The sequence below is a fragment of the Candida albicans genome, chromosome 6 (assembly GCF_000182965.3).
Source record: "Candida albicans SC5314 chromosome 6, complete sequence".
In the NCBI taxonomy this organism is placed as follows: Eukaryota; Fungi; Ascomycota; class Pichiomycetes; order Serinales; family Debaryomycetaceae; genus Candida; species Candida albicans.
In genome coordinates, this window is record NC_032094.1 from 817,079 (window position 1) to 837,200 (window position 20,122).

Consider the following 20,122-nt stretch of genomic DNA (forward strand, 5'->3'; position numbering starts at 1 on the left):
TTGAGTAATTAGTGATCCTTTCAGCACCATTACAACCACTATTGTATAACCCTTCTTTCTACCTGTTAACATAATAAGTCAACCTAGTACCATAATATTATAATTTGAATATTAAAAATTTATATAAATTAAGTTGAAACTATATTCGAAAATACATATTATAAATAAAACATAAAAAGTGGAAAAAGCTAAACATTTAAATCTCTCTCTATCTATCTCTAATAATTATAGTTTATCATATAAGTTTATAGTAGGAATAGTCCTTTGCTTTTAAACATTTTCTGGTTTTTCAAAAACACCATTACTGTTTGAAGCAGTACCATCAGAAACATCTTCTTTAGTTTCGAAATTATCTTTTTCGAAATCATCATCATAAAGACCCAAGCTTTTAGATTCATCTTCAACTTCTTGTAATGATAATTTTGGTAAAGTAGCAGCAACTCTCCATGGTTGTCTTTTTTCAACGTAAGCTTTAGCGAAAATAATATCAATTTCTTCTAATGATCTACCAGCAGTTTCTGGATAAAAGAAAAAGATGATTGGAACAAACAAGAAATTCATAACGGCAAAATAAAGATAACAACCCCAACCACTAGCAGAAATAAATGGTGGAGTAAACATAACAACGGCGAAATTGGTTAACCAATTGGTACAAGTGGAAACGGCAGAAGCAGTAGTTCTTGTTCTCAATGGATTAATTTCTGGTGGGTAAATCCATGGTAATGGTAAAATGGTGAAGGCAAAGAAAACAATAAACAAATAAATACCAACGGCAGCACCTTTAGCATTTTGTTCAGTTGGGTTAATCAAACAAGCAAATGAAATAAGGAATGAAATCCCTTGACCAATTGCACCAATTAAAAACAAATTTCTTCTACCCAAAGTATCAATTAAAAAGAATGATGGAAGAGTGGCTAAAGCATAAATAGTAGCAAACACCCCACCCAAAATCATTGATAAACGGTATTTAGTATGATGGAAAACGGTTTCGTAGAACAACAAAGTGGAATAATAAATAGCAGCATTACAACCAGTGAATTGTTGGAAAAATTGGGTTGATGACCCAATAAGCATTCTTTGGAAATGAGCAGTTTTACCACCAGTAAACAAATCTTTGAAACCAGCTTGGACTTTAGCGTTTCTTCTAACGGCGTCAATAATAACACTAGCTTCAGCAACAATAGCATCATCATCTGGAGTAGTATCATTTAAAGCAGCTAAAACTTCAAAAGCTTCTGGTTTTCTATCTTTAGAAATCAACCAACGAGGAGATTCAGGCAATTGAATAATTCCAAAAATAACCCATAAGGCAAAGAAAATTTGGAAAGCAACTGGGAATCTCCAAGAAACTGAAGAATCAACATAAGATAACCCAAAATCTAACCAATAAGCAATAAAAGTACCAAATGCCACAACGGCACCTTCTAAATTGACCAATTTACCTCTATTTTCTGGTTTTGACATTTCTGATTGCCACACTGGAATGGTAGCAGTATTCATACCATTACCAATACCAGTGATGACTCTACCAACCACAAATTGACCTAATGGCCAATGTGGTCTAAATGGAGTAACGGAAATAATTGTACCAAGAATAATAATAGTAGCACCAAAGAAAATAATTGGTTTTCTACCTAAAGCATCACCTCTAAGTAAAGCAAAAATAGCACCAAAGAAACATCCCAATTCATAAGATGCAGTAACAGCACCTTGGATAACACTATTATCTTTAGTAGCAGGGAATTCCCAATTGAATTGTTCAGCAGAAATTAATCCGGCCATTAAACCTTGATCATATCCGAAAAGTGAAAACCCAAGTGTGGCAGTAATAGTGACTGCTGCACGTAATTTTCTACCGGTTAATCCAGCAGTTGTGGTTCTTTTGAAAATATTATCTATGAACCCACCCATAATGGAATATATATATGTTATTTATTATTTGTCTTTCTTGTTTGGTAGTTGAATAGGTATATGTGAATAGGTATCCCAAAAAAAAAAAAAGAAAAAACTGTCTAGTAAATAACAAATTTGATTAAGAGACCAAAACAAGAGAAGGGGAAAAGGAAGCACCTACGACTAGATTGAAATTGGGGAAGAGATATGAAGCTATATTTATATTAAATTTTTTTATATATATACATTAAACCAACATGAATAGACAATCCAAAATAAACAATCAAAAAAACATAAAAAAACATAAAAAAATTTTTGCCAATTAAGATATTACACAAAAACTAAGAAGTTAGAAGAGCAAGCAACAACAATAATAATAAAAAAAACTAAATGAGGAAAAATTCAATGAAAGTTTTATCATCAACCTCACTGTACTATGACGTAAAAGGATTACAAAAACCAAAGTGTAGACCTAAAACCGAATCCACAATACAATGCTGGACTAATTAATTTTACCTAAACTATTACACTGTACTTTCGCCGTGTGCGTCATGAATTTAATAAAACAAATATGATACCATGCTAATAAGATAATAAGTTGAATTGGGTTAAAAAGAAAATGCTTTAAAGAAAGGAGTTACAAAATAATTATTTCCCTTTGTTTCAATAAAGAGTTAAGCTAATACGTAATACGTCTCTCTTTATGTGGTGGGGAGAAACAACCTACAATACAAAACAATGAAATAAAATAATTTTGAATATTATTGTTTCACCATATTCTTCCCCTGTCTCCCAAATACTCTGGATCTTACTATCATATATTTTCCTGTCATTGCTCATTTATAGTTAGATTTTGTTAGTCAGCCAGCAAGAAGAAGTAAAATGTTTTTTGTAAATAGAGATTTGTTAAGACTAAAATGGATAAACGGAATTAGTTCACTAAAAAAAAAGAAACCTCTTCTCTTCTTGTTCTTCTAAATCCCCCACCCCGGATTAATTATAGCCAAGAAAACTCAAGAAAAAAAAATAAAAAAGAGTTCCACTTGACACATAATACACGCACATTCATATCTTTTTTGTAATTGACACACGACTAGTAGTAGTAGAACAACAACCACAACCACCCCAACAATCTTCAAGAAATTGATAATTCTACCCTGATATTGAAATTTGAATTGTTGCTATTACTTTGTGTTGAAAAACTAATTGAATACGATTATAAATTATGGGTTTTTTCGAGGTTGAACAAGAGACAATAATACGTTTTGTTTAGCAATAAGAACCAGCCATAATGGAGTCGTTTTTCAAATTAGAAACAAGAAAGAATGTGAATAAAGAAAGGGTGTTCAATAATAATAAATTATTATATGTATATATTACTCCCTTTATTTTTCTTTCTTTCTAGAACTACTATTACTATTACACCGGGAAATAATGGATATAAGGTGGGGATAGGATAAGTTTTTTTCCCTTCCCCACCATTTCACCTAAGCCTTATCTATGACATAAAAATAATAACCATTTGATAAGAGTTGATCTCCCTTCCCCACAATTGAATCCTCGAGTCTCGAAGTAACACCAAATGTGTGTCCCTTGAAACATTCCTAGCTGTAGATATATATATATGTGCAATTAGTTGATTGGGTGTATGTAACTAGTCACCTTGGTTTCCCCGCCCCCCACTTCGTTTAATGCCAAATTAAATAACCAACCAACTAGCATTGACACGACTATTTTGTGCGTTTGTTTTTCTTTTTGTTTTATTTCATTTTAAGTTGATTTAAATTTGTTAATCTTTAGTTATTGTACATCACTTTTTGTTGATTATTGAAAGACATTGATATATACATGTATATAAATTATCACTATCACACGACTTAAGTCATTATACATGAACTTTGTGTGTGTATTTGTGCAAACTACTATAAATTTCATGACTAAAAATCTATTAATAATATCATTTGACTTCCTCGGGTAAAAGAAACACCCAAATCCCTTTTTTGTGTATGTGTCTTAGCCATACCGACGATCTTTTCAAGTCTTTAAAAATGCTTGAGAATGAAGAAGTATGACTAATCGCAAAGCCCATAATATCAAGTCAAGATAATTAAGTCAAGATAATTAAGTCAAGATAATATCTCAATGTTGCGTTATCATAATGTTTTATGCCAGATTATAGATGGAAAATAAAGGCTTATAAATATAGCCAGTTTTTTGTAAAGTGTTAGCGAAGAGATGTTAGTTTTCAACCAATTAGATTTGCTTTTTGTTATTGTTGAATTGTCTCAAAAAAAAAAAAAAAATTTGTCTCTTGTTTAATTTTGTGTTAAAAACAGAAAAGTCGTTTCTTTTTTTGCGACACATATCTATTACTAATAATTTCTTTTTTCGTCATTATACACGCATATATTTGGTCTAGACTGTTAGCCATTAGTAAAACCAATCTTGCAGCTTTACAAAGAGGTTTCATGTAACAAAAGCTGCTCAAACACGAACGCCAAAAAAAAAATCTCTCAATACTGAATTAGTAAGGTCTGTACTAAGGGTTAGTCATTATTTTATAAAATGTGGAGAGATTAAATTATACTGGGTCTACTATATTCCTTCAAGGTTGTGATTCCAACTCATGTATTTCCACAAATTTTGATAGATCAAGTGGATAATGAATCCCTGGTGGTTTGATAGTTTCAAAAGTGTTTTCAAAAACGTCCAATTGTTTGTCATGTAGACATATAGACAATATGGATTGAAAAACAAGAACTAGAATAAACACAATGTTGTTTATAATTTCACGGAAAAGAAATTCATTTATTCCCGGATTTTGATATTGTTGTATTCCCCAGGTTTTAGCCCCAAGAAAAAAGTGGAACAATAATTAAACAATGTATATCAAAAAAAGATGAGTAGTAGTAGTAGTAGCTCAAATCAATTAGTTGAATAAGCTACGATGGTGATTAGAATTCGAAAACAGATTGGGTGGTCATTACAATCATCAATCATCAACATCACAACTTATTATCTTTTAACCCAATAAATATTCTTCTTGTTACAATTCAAGGAACAAAGTTGATTGTTGGCTATCTCTTCTCTTTTCCCATCCGCCCCTCCTTTTCTCTCTCTCTCCTCTACATATTTCAATTTTGTGGATTCATTTTGAAATTTTAAACATGTGTGTATGTATATATTTATAAAATTTAGTTAGATTTATAGATATAATATTTTATGCTGCTTGAAATTTTGGGGGGGGGGGGGGGTGGTGAGGCGGACTTTATTTAGAGTTTTTAGTCCTTGGTTCCAATTCCCGAGGGAAATCATAGTGCGAGATCTTTCCCTCGGCATATTTTTAGTCCAACAACTACAACATGGGTAGAAAGAAAGCACTAATTTATCCGTCAAATCAATAAATCAACTTCAGCTTATCAATTCAATTTCCGATGTGAGTACAAAAACCAAAATATATAATTAGTACAACAACAACAGTTTTCATTTAGTTTGTGATTAATTTTCAGTTAAATCTATTGAAGATTCATTTAAATCTCCAAGAAGTATAAAGAGAAATATGGGGAGATATATCGGAGTATCATTGCACCGTTTCAATTGGACAAATTCAACTCCTCTACAAGATTTAAAATACAAAAACATAAAAAATAAAATCAATCCATTCCATTTCCATTTATACCAATTTTTCCAAACCTCTAAACATATCTAAAAGACAAACATAATGACCTAAAATACCTAAAACAACACAAATATGCCAAATATTATGACTTGCTAAAAAATAATCAACCCACCAAAGTGATAAGAAATTATTACTATAAGGGGTTTTAATAGGATTTTGTTTAAAATGTTTGGCAATCAATTCAGCAAATTTTTGATCATGATCGAAAATATCATGATTTGGGGTATTACTTGTAGTAGTGTCGTTACATTCTGATATATGTTGATCAACAATTTCTTCAAATTCTTCTTCGATTTCTTCCATTTCATCTTCACCATCATGACCCATTTTTTCCAATATGACATCAGTTGGTTTATAAGTATGACGATTATTAAGATGATTTTCTTCAATTATAACATCATATCTCCATCTTTCTGGTATTAATCCACCATAAAACCCTACTCCAATTAAATACCATATAAAACTTTTATAAACAAGCGGAGCAGAAAATGATAAAGTGGCCATAATTCCTTCATAGTAAGATTTACAAATCATGGCTGTTGCCCCAGAAAATGATAATCCAAGGAAAAACCCAATTCTAATTGATCGACATTCAGGTTTATCAAAATAGGATGACCAATTGAAAACAAATCCTGCTAATCCACATAATGTAGAAAATCCAACGTACCCCATTAATAATTTGGGATAATTATATAAACTACAATATTCAACACTAATGATTGAACAAGTAATTAATACGGTGATACCAGTGTAATCAACACATGCAAATGTTTGTCTGGTAGGATAATGAGCAAAACATGAGAATGTATGCCACAAGGAAGAATTCACCAAGCATTTAATTGCTGCAAATAAAAACACATACATGATTAAATTATCACCCCAAGTAGTTTGTTGGAATAAATCAGTATTAGGGAAATGATTGATACATATATAAAGAACAATCATTAATCCAATTAAATGACTCCAAATATTCATTGATTCATTATGATTGAAATGGAAAATCAGTTTAAACATCAGCATATGACTAAGGGAAAATCTATACCCATTAATAATATATTTATTTTCTCGCCAAATTAATGGTAATTCATAATAATGTAAATATCGATTATTGGCATTTTGAAGAGCACGATTGAAATTGAAAAACCGAAGTTTACTAAATATAATATCATGAGTATAATCATCAGTGGCAGAAGGTTTATTTTCTTTAATAAAATCATCAATTTTAATTAATTTTTCATCAAAATATTGTATTGTGGTGATGATTTTTTGTGATAATATTTCTCGTTTATTTAAAGATCTAATCCCCATATTCTGTAATCCTTCTTTAGACTGATCAATACTTAGGTCTTCGTCGTCCTCATTATCACTATCACTATCGATTGCCAAACTGGAAAATAGATAATTATATTGATCAGCAAGTACTTTCGATAAATATTCTAAATTATTAAATGAATTAGATAATACTGATTTTTTAATTAATCTTAATCGTTCATAAACCATATTCAAATTATTTATGGAAAAATCTCGAAACAGTTGTATACTTGAAGTTGAAGAAGATCTTCTTGATCGTCCTAATGGTCTTCCTCCACCACTACCACCACCATTAATGGTACCTTTTTGTTGTTGTTGTTCCTTTCTTGCTTTCTTATCAAGTTTAAAAAATCGTTCAAAGTTATCTAATCTTGATTCTATCGATGAAATGAAAAGATCTAGTTTTTCCACTAATAAATCTTCAGCAGTTTGAACTACTGACGATGCAGAATCCTCATTAGTTTTGTTCTTATCATTATTTTGAGATCTATTTTTAAGTTCCCCTGTAGATGCTAATTCAGTAGCAGTACTCATGATAGAATGAAAAGCCAATAGTGGTTGAATGAATAAATGAATGTAAGTTGTATTGGTTTGAAAAACTAAGGTTACTTTCTATCCATGGATAATAATAGTAATATAAATATAAATTAAAAAGAAGTAAAGCTAATTAAAAAAAAAAAATTTTCTCTGTCTCACGTTACTTTTTTAAATCAGATTATTTATTACTGTTTAATCCCTCATTAAATATATAAAACATAAGGGCCGATTTCTTTTTTTTTTGCTTTTATTGATCTACCCAATCCGGAAATTGCGAAAATAGGGGAAGGATCTACACTAACTATGTGTGTATGTGAACATTGTACACGCAACAATAATAATATGTCATGTGATTATAACCAATTCATCGGAAATTAAACCTATCATAACCATAGCCATATTCATTGAAAAACGTGCTCACTTATCATTCTCCTTCCAACTGGTAAATCAAGGTATTATAAACTTTTATAGATTCAACCAAAATCATCATTCCCTGTTGAAAGAAATTTCGCAATTCATATTCAATTTTAAACTTCATATGGTTGCAAGTTATTCACCTTTAACTGTTCTCGGAGCCGTTGTCATCGTTTAACTTGAACAAAAAAAAAACAACAAGGTTGTTGTAAAGAAGTTAAATTTCATGATGTAATGACAACCTTTATTAAATGTATTGGTAACTGTTGGTGGTGGTATTGTCCTTTGCTATTTTATTGTTTCTTATGGATTGGGCTTTCCGTTCGTCCATTTTCTATTTAGCTTCTTTCTATGTTTGACTGTTGTTGTGGTTTCTCGTTCTTGTCATTTAGCAACCAACATCAGTAATAAAGTTTTGTGGTGGTCTTTATTCAAATAAAAAACTAAGATTCACCCTCTCGCCAAGTTGATATTGAATGGTGATTAAGTAGAATAGTCAATAACAATAATGGCAGTAGTACTTGTTGCAGATCTTGAATAGAATAACTAACGTTTGATGGCATCTAACACATTAAACTTGCGTATTACACCAGAAGAATGCTTATCTGAATAACTATTAGAAGCTGAACAATTGAGGACAGAAGTGAAGAATAGAACCTTCATACACACTTCATATATACAGAAGACCAACTACTAATAGTACCCCTAAAGAATATCACATCACCATAATCGATTAACAAAAACGAAAGACAAGGAACAAACTAATCTAAAAAACTATAAACTTTGATTGTAAATTTTTGCTATTATGTGAGCATCTGATAACCTAAATAGAAAGTGTGAACATTTTCAACAATCTACAACCACCAAAGAAGGCGATATATATATATATATAGCAAATTGAATCATAATCACACAAAAAATGATAAGGCAGGATGAATATTTATCCCAAACTAAACTATATGTACTACTGCATACTCATGTATGAAGATATTGCCGTATTACCCCCTTTTCAAAAATTAGTTTTATCCTTATCTTGTGTAATCTAACTAATCGTCATTCTGTATTGTTTCATGCAGCAATATAGGCTCAGTTTTATCAAGTGGGTGAGGAAAGCAAAGATAACACCAATGGAGTGCTTACACCAAGAAGTTAGAAAAAGATTCTAACAATAATAGGAGAATCCTTTACATGGGGACAACGTGCCATCTAACAATAAGAACATTGCACATTAACGTAAATCATTACGTAGTGTCAAAAAAAAAAGAGTGCTACTTTAAATGGTGGGTGACAGTGATAATCGTAGTGGTAAATTAACTCCACGCCACCACGTGCCCATGTGGGGGGAGTGAGAGTGGGACGTGCTTTATCACCACATGGTAGCAACAATGCCTAACAAACTAAACCAAAAATTAGGAAGCAAAATTTTTTTTAATTTGTTTTTTTTTTTGATGATCAATTCTTGTCAATTTTTTAAAACAACTCCGTTTCACAGTTTCGAGTTAATCTTATAGTACTTAAATTGGCTTATATTTGTTGTTGTTTTTTTATTATATTCTTCTGGGAAATTTGTTGACAGTAATAATGAATTGTTATTGTTAGTAACAGTTACTTTTGAATTTTTTATTTTTAGCGAAACATTGGCGGCTTCCTCCAGAAAATACAAAACCAAAGAAAACTGAAAAGGTGAAAAAAAAATCAACTTATAAATAAAATATAAATTGACATCAAGAACTCTTAGAACCTTTTTTATTTTGATCAACTATGCTTGTCGATAACTATATCAAGGCAAGTTCTATAAAATTTAATATTTCAATAGCACCATGTGTGGAAATAGCGAGATATTTGAAATCAAATCAACAACAACAAGTACGACTACAACCACATGAAGATCCAAAACAACTACTAAGTCATCAACAACAACAACAACCAGACACTCAATATCATTATCAAAATCATCACCACAACAAGCAGTATCGACAACGACAACGACGACAAACACAGGAACATAAACAACAACAAGGTACACCAAGAATACGTCGACCATCATCATCGTTATCACCATTATATTCACCTAAAACCAAAAAATCAACCCCTAATAAAACCACCAAAACTCTACTACATAAATCATCAACATCTCCGACCTCGCCACCACCACCAAAAAAGAAAAAATCAAAGAATAGAATTATTGTTCCTAATGAATTTATAAATTGTGATCTTGATATTATAATAACATTAATCAATCGAATGTTAATTTCATTAATCAAATTAAATGATAATAATATTAATAACAACAATAATACCACAAACATTAATAATCCAACACCACCAACTCGTTTCCATAGTAAAACACCACCAGCAATTTCGATTTTTTCCTATATTAATCGTCTTACAAAATTCAATAATTTAAAATCTAGTGGATTAATCACCATGATATACTATATCGACATACTTTCTTATATGTATCCTCATTTCCAATTAAATTCATGGACAATTCATCGATTTTTATTAGTTGCCACCATGATATCACAAAAAGCAATGGAAGATTATTTTTATACCAATGATCATTATGCAAAAGTTGGTGGGGTATCTTTAGAAGAATTGAATTGTTTAGAATTGGATTTTTTGAAAAGAATTGATTGGAGAACTATACCGATAAATAATCCAAATGTTCAACAATTGTATTATAATAAATTAGTAGAAATGACAGGAAAGATATCTAATATGGTTGACAATAATAATAGTAGTGATAGCGACAACACTGATACTAGATATAAACATACTAAGTTTATTATGGAAAATGAAGATCCTACAGATGATGAAGAAGAGGAAGAGGGAGATCTGGAAGATCTGGAAGAAGATCTAGAGGATGACGACGACGAGGATGACGACGACGAGGATGATGAGTTTTATGATAGTGATGAAGATATTAATAGTGAAGATAATGGTGATATTGAAATTGATGATTATGAAATGGAAGAAGAAAATAATTCCAATGTACCTGATTTACCAAATATACCAATGTATAAATATGATAATAATGGGTTTAGTATGGATGGAAGTTCTTCACCTCATTTAAAAAGAAGGTATAGTAAAGATTAAACTTTCTTGGGATTTTGTGGAAAGTCTGGTATAGTATAGAATATTTATGGTTATTAAAAATGCGTTATAAATGTACATTACAAGTAAATATATATAACCACCACACAAGGATTTCTTTCTATATACTATTTACTGTATTCATCTTCTTGAGCTTGAGTGATTTCTTTAGCATCACCACCAATATTTTCAATTAATGCATTTACTATCCAATCCAAATCTTGACTAGTTAATTTTTGTCCAATTATACTAATGGTATTAATATGTAAATTCATATGAGGATAACTACCTAATTTTAATACCCCTTTACCATATTTTTTATCACATTTTTCTTGTAAATTGGTTAAATATGGTGCTAATTGAGTTTCACCAGATTTAGTAACAACATATCTTCTAATTAAATCCGATGATATTACTCGTGGTTTTAACATTGGTTCCATATCTTTGATTAATTGAGTAAATAATTGTGGTACACCAGGTAATATATACACTTGTTCATTTAATCCAACTATCGGAAACCATAATTTATCATCAATAAAATATTTCTCAACCGTAGTTGCAGGTGTGGTTGTAGTTGAATTTTGGGCAAGGGATGATGGTTGAGGTGACACCGGTAGAGTAGCCATTCGATAAAATGCATTCAATTGTTCAGGATTCAATTTATCAAGATAATCACCACGAATTGATTTCATTCTATCGACTACTTCTTGATCTAATTGATAATCTAATTGGAAATAATCACTAATTACTTTATAAGTTATATCATCATGAGTACTTCCTAATCCACCCGAAGTTATTATAAGATCTAATTTATCTTGTTTTAATAAAATATTTAATGAATTGATTATATCTTGTTCATCATCACCACATACAATTGTTCTTTTCAATGGAATTGATAAATTATTAAAACAAAATCGAGCAAAATTATAAGAATTTGTATCCAAAATTTTCCCATTTAAGATTTCATCGCCAATAATTAAACATCCAGCATTTCTAATAGGTTTATTTTTAATGGTTGTGGTTGTTAACTGAGTCATTCTTGATAATGTGTGATATAAATAACGACGACTCACACCCATATAATTGACAGAAAAGCAAATGTATTCTCATTCTCCACAACTGTCAACGAGACAGACAGCCAGTATTATTTTTTGGTGATGGTGGTGGTGGTACAGGAAGAAAACTTTAATCTTGCTCGTACTACCACAACTGTACACGACCAGTAGAAAATAACTGATAGGACCTAAATGATAGTCTACACTCCTAATTAGGAAGTCAACAAACAGCAATCAAACCACGTGGGATAATCAAACGTTTTCCTTGAAAACTTTAATCGTTGTTGTTGTGCAATAATTCTCACACGACTCAAGAAGTTAAACTTTTCATATTGTTAAGTTAATAGTAATAGCTAGTGAGAATTGATTATTGGATAAAGGAAACAGAGTTCTATGGAGAAAAGTTGTGACAATAAAATTGCGGAGCCGACACCGCAATTTAAATTATTGATAGGACAACCAACAGAAAGAATTAATAACCGATATTCTTAATAGTTAATCTGTTTACAAAGAGTGGAGAGAGAAAAGTTTACTATTCTAAAAAGAAGTTAATCTTATTTAAAGTATAAATGTAAAGACAAATTCAAACCAATTGATTGTTGCTGATAATGATTGGTTAAAAGTAGAAAAAGGGGATAAAGCGAGCTGTAAAAAAAAACCAACAAATGAAAACGTAGGAAGAAGGACAAGGAGAAGGGAGGGAGGCTCTGTTTCTTTTGTTGTGCTGGTCACTACCTTTTTTGTTGGGGGGAGACAATGAATGAATTCGCTTCATTATTACTAATTTGCCAAACTAAAAAAAACTTCTGCTTTCTCTCATATCAATTTTTTTTATACATTTCTTTCAAAACAGTTTTTTCTTTACAACAGTTTTACAATATTTTAACACATATATAAACCTACCTACTTATCTATCCGTATAATCAAAGAAAAAGGGAAACCAAATATCAAATCTTTAACAACTTGAAGAATAGTTTATTTTTTTTCATACCCTCCCATCGTTTTTTTAAAAATTTTTGTTTGTTTGTTTCGAATATAAATAATTATCATGGGAAATAGCCCGTCTAAAGATGATCCCCTACCGAAGTCCTCATCAAGTAATAAATCAAGTAATGGTGGCAGCTCGTCATCATCTTCTACCGTCAGTGGTACTGACTTAGATCCTGATGAGATGGCCCCTGCGCTATCTCAATTAATGATTAATGATAAGTTAAATTATAAGAAGAGTAATTCTCCCCAACGCTCTTCTTCCTTAAATGTTGGTAACAGTACTAAATATAACAAGACTAGCAACAACAACAGCAACAAGACTAATAGAGTTTTTGAACTTGAAACTTCTTCAACTTCAGTGTCCGCCACAGCCACAACTACGCCTCAAAGAATACCTTCAGTACGTTCAAGACAATCGTCAGAGGCTTATGATTTTGATTTAGAAATTGGCATGTCGATGGCCAAATTGTTGAAGAATCAACAAGATTTCCCTTCGTCGTTTGAGTCACTGAACGCGTCCGTTTCTTCTCCTGTATTCACCACATTAGGAGTTGATACTAAAGATGAAGATCTGCTTCTGTCAATTAATTCAAGTCCATGTGACACCACCAAGAGTAATGTCATTGCTAATAAACAATTATCGCATCCTGAAAATATGTCGACAGCGAAGAAATTAGACGTTATCGATGAAATTAATTCATTAGAATCTTCTCCTTCAAATTCAAGTAAACTTTCTCAGGCTAATTTAAGAAAACATAACAAAACACTTGTGCATCAATTAACCAAAAGAATTTCCGATAGTTCTACTTCAAGTGCATCTGGGTCACCTCCTTTAGTGGGTACTTCTCAAAAATTGGAAGTTGATATTGACGATATTATTGCCAGATTATTGGCCACCAAAAAGAGATCAACTTCTCGTAAAAGCAACAAGACTCGTTTGCCAGTGGAAACCAATGAACTTAAATATGTTTTGGCCAAAAGTAGACAAATTTTTTTGGATCAGCCAACTTTATTAAGATTATCACCACCAGTGAAGATTGTCGGTGATATTCATGGACAATTTCATGATTTAATCCGTATTTTCAATTGTTGTGGATATCCACCACATTCAAATTATTTATTTTTAGGTGATTATGTTGATCGAGGTGAAAAATCTTTGGAAACCATTTTGTTATTACTTTGTTACAAGATCAAGTACCCGGAAAATTTCTTCATGTTGAGAGGTAATCATGAATCAGCCAACATTACAAAAATTTATGGATTTTATGATGAATGTAAAAGAAGATTACCAAATCATAAATTATGGAAGAATTTCATTGATGTATTCAATGCCTTACCTATTGCTGCCGTGATTAATGAAAAGATTTTCTGTGTTCATGGTGGACTTTCTCCTGATTTGAATAATTTTGACCAAATTGAAAATATTAAACGTCCTACTGATGTTCCTGATAAAGGATTATTAGCTGATTTATTATGGTCTGATCCTGATGCTCTGGTTAAGAATTTTTCCTTGACAAATTGGCCGAAAAATGATCGTGGAGTTTCTTATGTTTTTGGTAAGAAACACGTTGATTATTTTTGTTCTAAATTCAAATTGGATTTAATTGTTCGTGGTCATATGGTGGTTGAAGATGGATATGAATTTTTTAATAAACGTAAATTAGTCACTGTCTTCAGTGCTCCTAATTATTGTGGTGAATTTAATAATTTTGGTGCTATCATGAGTGTTGATAAACATTTATATTGTTCATTTGAATTGATTAAACCAAATTGATTCAATTAGTCTGTTCTTTGTCTTTTGTCTTTGGTTTTATTTTGTTTTGTTTGATTTGTTATTACTGTTATCCATCATATATATTATGAAGTTATGATATTGTTACACAGTTTTCTATATATTTTTTATTTTTATTATTGTTACAGTTTATATTTTTATTTTTTATTTTTTATATTTTATTTTTCTTAGGCATAAAAGGTTTTATTTTCATTTTCTTTTATATCTATTGTTATAGTTTGTTATCTTTGTATATGCTTATGTTTATATGTTTAAAATAAATAAGTATTGGATTTGTGAAGAGTAAAGGTCTCTTCTTGAAAGAGACTGTGATGAGGAATAAATAACATAAAATTACGAGTAAAAAACACAATCTCTATTATTAACTAGAAACGATATCTTAAAATTTTATCACTATAAATATAAATATAATTTAATTATTGTTTTGGTTGTTGTTGTTGCTGTTGGTGTTACTTTTTGGATTTTTTAAATTTGTTAACTAATCCAGTAACATTGAAAGATACTTTTCTATATCTCAAAAAGTAATAAAGCACTAAGCAAACACTAATATTGAAAATAATGTAAACACAGAAAAATCCAATATTTCTCCATCTATAAGAAAATTTTGCTCCAATGGTCAATAAATATTGATCGGCATTGCTAAAATTACAATACCCACAATTTGAAGTTGCTCCTTCATCAACTAAATAACCACCATTACGACTGATGAATGCACTAGCAAATTCTTTACAAGTTTGTCCTGATGGTGGATTAAAATATGACAATTCTTTAGCATTGCATCGAATGGTTCTATCATGCAAAAATGATGAAACAAGATTTTGAATGAAATAAGTATAGGGTGATACTTTATTCATAAATGTCCAAAATCCCGGCATAAGATTAACTGGTTGAACAACACCGGAAAATGATACAATAAATGTATACAAGAATGAAACAATCACTGAAGCACTTTCAATATCAGGGGAAACATACAGTACCATTAATCCAAATGAAACAGCAAATGTTTGAAGGAAAATAGCTTGACTGAAATAAAACATCCCGGAATGCAGGGCCACAGTACTCACTTGAGTAGGGAAATAAAGACAAACAAACATAATTGTCCCACCAATGATCATATAAATCACTTCAAATATGATTTGCGGTAATATTAAAAGTGACCAATGATAAGTATTTGATAATTTTTCTCGAACTTCATAAATATCTCTCAGTCCAGCTTTTTCTAACATTTGATTAATAAGTGGAGCAGCAATAACACATGATAAGAAGGCACAAAACATACCATTTTGAGCACCAGTTTTAGTATGTTTCAATCCAAAGAATGTAAACCCAATAAATAATCCAGCAATTGTCATTAAGAAAACTTTGGCGGCAATATAATCTGGATCACGATAAAAGATCAATGATGTTCTATGAGTCACATGACGGAATTGGTACCAATATGGAGTAGCATATTTACTAGTCAAGTTCTTTTCTGAAGGTGAATCAGTAGCAGAAGTATCTGTAGCATTTTTAGCTGATTCATTGATTAATTCATCACGTTTGGCATCAGTTTGTACTTTTTCTGGCGATTGTGCCCAAATTTCACCCCAATCAAAATCAGTAGATGCGGTTGCACCAGCACCAATAGCTTCTAAAATATATTCTGCCGGATTTTCCTTATCATCACAATGACGAGCTCCATTTCTTTCAAAATAATCTAATATGGTACGTGATCTTGGTCCAATATCTCCAAAATAAGTAACAATCCCACCTTTCTTCAATAATAATAATCGATCAAACTCTTCAAATAAAGTGGCTGAAGGCTGATGAATAGTACATAAAATCGATTGTCCAGCATTAGCTAAATCTCTCAATAATTTAACAATGGCCCAAGCAGATTGTGAATCTAAACCAGATGTTGGTTCATCAAGGAAAAGTAATAATGAAGGTTTAGCAACCAATTCAACCCCGATCGACAATTTTTTCCGTTGTTCAACATTTAACCCATTACCTAATCTTCCAACAACGGCATCAGCATATCCACGCATGTCCAAAACGTCAATGATTTTCTCCACATACTCTAATTTTTCAGCATCACTAACATCATTAGATCTTCTTAATCTTGCAGCAAATTGTAATGATTCTCTCACTGTGACTTCAGAAAAATGAATATCTTGTTGTTGAACATATCCAGTACGACGACTAAATGAAGTATCCAAGGGACGACCATTGACTAACATATCACCAGTTATGACCCCAAAATCAACACGTTGGGCCAAAACATTTAACAAGGTTGTTTTACCAGCACCGGATTCACCCATTAATGCTGTCAATGTACCAGGAACACAATATCCACTAACATTTTGTAACAATTGACGCTTTTTACCTTCATAAGGGATTACATAGTCGACATCTTTCCAAACAAATACACCTTTAGCTTTCAATCCATCATCGACAATAGCTGCCTTTTCTTCCAGCTTGCCTTGTGAAAGGGTGCCATTGGAAGTGGCAGTTGTATCACTATTACCACCAGATTCGATATCTTCTTCTTTCTTTTCCAGGGGTAATGTAATATGTTCAGGGACTTTTCCTTTCAAAAACAATAATTTATCACCACCACCAGTAATTGGTTTGACATATTCGGTACCAAGAGTAGCAATAGCTAGGAAAAATGCTAAAAACCCAAACAAAATTCCTAAATTTCTCCAAACATGGCTGAATCGATAAGTATAAGCAATTCTTAAATAATCATCACCTAAAACCCAACTTTGTCCTGGAACTGATCCAATAAATGTACACACTTGTTCACCAGCACCTAAGTTCTCATACCCGGGTCCTGATGGGGTAAGGTACTGAGAAGTACATTGCATTTTCCGACCATGGAATTCAGAAGCAATAACGGCTTCAAAGGCATATAACACAGGGTTGATATAGGAGATCCATTTGAACCATGGATGCATTGAAGGACGTTGAATCATATATGAGGAATACATTAATGATGCCAACATCAAAATCCCACCCATGGCATTTGCACCGGCAATACTTTTGTTGATGGCAGCAATTGCTTGAAACATTGATTTCATTGTCAAATGTAGCATAATAACAAACAAATAACAAATGAAAAACTTGCCAGCATCACGAGCTAAATTGGATAAAAAGTACAAGATAATGACGAAAAAAGTATTGATGAAAATACTAATTGGAATCGACATGACAAAATTGGAAAGGGAATCTGCTGATGGGTGATACATTGTATAATTTTTTTGTTTCATCAAAATTGGTCGACTACTAAATGAAGCAGAAATTTCTGCTAAACCCATTAATGACATGAACAAAACAGCAAAGAAAATGACCCCACCTCGAGAAAATGCCCCAGAAACATCATCAGGAGTATTATAATATAAAGACCCTGCAACAAAAGCTTGAGCAACTGAGGCAAACATAAGGGTTATTGTGTAAGCACTATCACCCAAGATTCTTTGATAACTTCTAATGAAACATAATTTCAATTGTTCTAAATAACTAATCGTGAAAGGAGATTTGGTTCTAGAACCTTTCATTTTTTCTTGTTGAATTGATTGATAATATTTGCTTCTAGTTTCATCTTCATCAATTTCGTCATTATAATCTTTGATTTCTTGCATTAATTCTTGATATTGTGGTGAATTCAACCAATAATGTTCAAAATCTTGTGCTGTTCTAGGAACTTTATTTTCCCAACCAGCTCTAGGGAATCTACCAATTGGATCAGTAATAGCTGTTAAGAATTCTGCTGTCGATTGTCTTGGTGGACATTCCCAACCCATATCTTCGAAATATTTCTTGGCCTTGTTTGCTGGACCATAATAAACTTGATGTCCATCGTAAAGCACAGTGACACGATCGAATGTTTCATAAATACCTTCACCAGCTTGATAAATGGTGACAAATGCCGTTGTTTTCAATAATTTAGTTGAAGTTCTAATGGCTTGAGCAAATTCTAAAGCAGTAGATGCATCTAACCCTCTAGTAGCATTATCCCAACAATAAATCGATCCATTACATGCTAATGCTTCAGCAATAGATACTCTTTTCCTTTCCCCACCGGAAACACCACGAACAAAATCGTTACCCACTTTGGTATGATAAGTGTGTCTTAACCCAAACACAGTTGCCAATATTTCTTTTTTAGCATTGATGAATTCATCTCTAGTGACTCCATTGATTCTCATTTCTGGGGTTTTACAAGCAATAGCAAATGTCAAAGTTTGATCCACTGTTAAATGGGGGAAATGAACATCTAATTCAGGATTATACACCAAATCATTCTTAAACAATTTCAACATTTCCTTTTGTGGTAATCCATCGTATCTGATATCACCCGTGACTCCCTTGTATAAATCAAAATCAGTTCCACTTAATGCTTTCAAGAAAGTTGTACACCCAGCACCTGGTCTACCTAAAACCAACACTGATTCACCGGGTTTAGCAAACCCATTTAAATTTTTCAAAATTTTCCGTGGTGGTGTTTTCATTTGTGATAATATGGCTTGAACAGCACCAACTGGTCCCTTTAATAAATCAGTAACGGTAGGAGCAATAGCAAATGATTCATCAACTCCATAAACACAAAGATCTTGGAATGTAATTCCACTTTTCCGTAAAACAATTCCTTGTTTTTTAGCAAAATAAACAAAATTGGCTAATATTTTAGCTAAATTGAATTCATCTAATCTTAATTGAAATTCTCCTTCTTTATTAGTCACTTGACGGGAAATTTCTCTCGATATAGTATCGAATTTTTCATCAAAATTATGATGATTGATTGATGAAACTGTTCTTACTAAATGTAATCTTCTACTTTCATAATCATCTTCATTGTAATCATCATCGGTGGAAGGTTGTATTTTGTTGTGTTGCTGTTGACCAACATACTCTTGAAGAGATGAACTTGAACTTCCAATATCTTCTGATGACATATTGAACTGTTCTCAGAATATAATATATGTATTCGTTGAAGATTATAAGGAAATGAAAGATCTTGTTAGAAAGGAAGAAAGAAAGAAAGAGCAATAAAAAATGAAATTCAAATTTCCCAGATGGCCGAATTTGATATCTTATTTATACGTAAATAGATATTAAAAATAAATAAATGCTCATCCTCAATGTAAATCTGTGTAAGTAACACAAAAATGAAAAAAATCTACATATATATAAACTAACTATATATTAATCATCAATTATTAAAAAAAAACATAAAACAATAAATCAATTGACAAAACAAATGCATATTTTCCATCCGTGTTTCTCCCATTCCTTAGATAGTGTAGTTTATTGAAGAGTCCGTTTCTTTCCAGTCGTGATAGTACTGGAAGATTTCAACTTTGAGCAAAGCAA

General features: G+C 31.5%; 6 protein-coding genes across 6 annotated transcripts; 2 read left to right on the forward strand and 4 right to left on the reverse strand. All coding sequences in view use genetic code 12, as the record gives it.

Moving 5' to 3' along the window:
* Positions 1-270: 270 nt before the first annotated feature.
* Positions 271-1,911, reverse strand: HGT10 (glucose-inactivated glycerol proton symporter; the record flags this gene model as incomplete). Its single annotated transcript, XM_712996.2, has 1 exon — positions 271-1,911. The coding sequence occupies one exon, from the start codon at positions 1,909-1,911 to the stop codon at positions 271-273; it is 1,641 nt and encodes a 546-aa protein (XP_718089.1).
* Positions 1,912-5,566: 3,655 nt separating this feature from the next.
* On the reverse strand, positions 5,567-7,417 carry CAALFM_C603800CA (uncharacterized protein; the record flags this gene model as incomplete). Its single annotated transcript, XM_712997.2, has 1 exon — positions 5,567-7,417. One exon carries the CDS (start codon positions 7,415-7,417, stop codon positions 5,567-5,569), a length of 1,851 nt encoding a protein of 616 aa, XP_718090.2.
* A 2,178-nt stretch (positions 7,418-9,595) lies between these two features.
* CAALFM_C603810WA (uncharacterized protein) lies at positions 9,596-10,933 on the forward strand (the record flags this gene model as incomplete). The annotated part of the gene is made up of 1 exon (XM_712998.2): positions 9,596-10,933. One exon carries the CDS (start codon positions 9,596-9,598, stop codon positions 10,931-10,933), a length of 1,338 nt encoding a protein of 445 aa, XP_718091.2.
* A 125-nt stretch (positions 10,934-11,058) lies between these two features.
* CAALFM_C603820CA (uncharacterized protein) lies at positions 11,059-12,009 on the reverse strand (the record flags this gene model as incomplete). The annotated part of the gene is made up of 1 exon (XM_713000.1): positions 11,059-12,009. The coding sequence occupies one exon, from the start codon at positions 12,007-12,009 to the stop codon at positions 11,059-11,061; it is 951 nt and encodes a 316-aa protein (XP_718093.1).
* Positions 12,010-13,033: 1,024 nt separating this feature from the next.
* Positions 13,034-14,749, forward strand: SAL6 (Sal6p; the record flags this gene model as incomplete). The annotated part of the gene is made up of 1 exon (XM_713001.2): positions 13,034-14,749. One exon carries the CDS (start codon positions 13,034-13,036, stop codon positions 14,747-14,749), a length of 1,716 nt encoding a protein of 571 aa, XP_718094.2.
* A 467-nt stretch (positions 14,750-15,216) lies between these two features.
* On the reverse strand, positions 15,217-19,704 carry SNQ2 (ATP-binding cassette transporter; the record flags this gene model as incomplete). Its single annotated transcript, XM_713002.2, has 1 exon — positions 15,217-19,704. One exon carries the CDS (start codon positions 19,702-19,704, stop codon positions 15,217-15,219), a length of 4,488 nt encoding a protein of 1,495 aa, XP_718095.2.
* Positions 19,705-20,122: the final 418 nt, after the last annotated feature.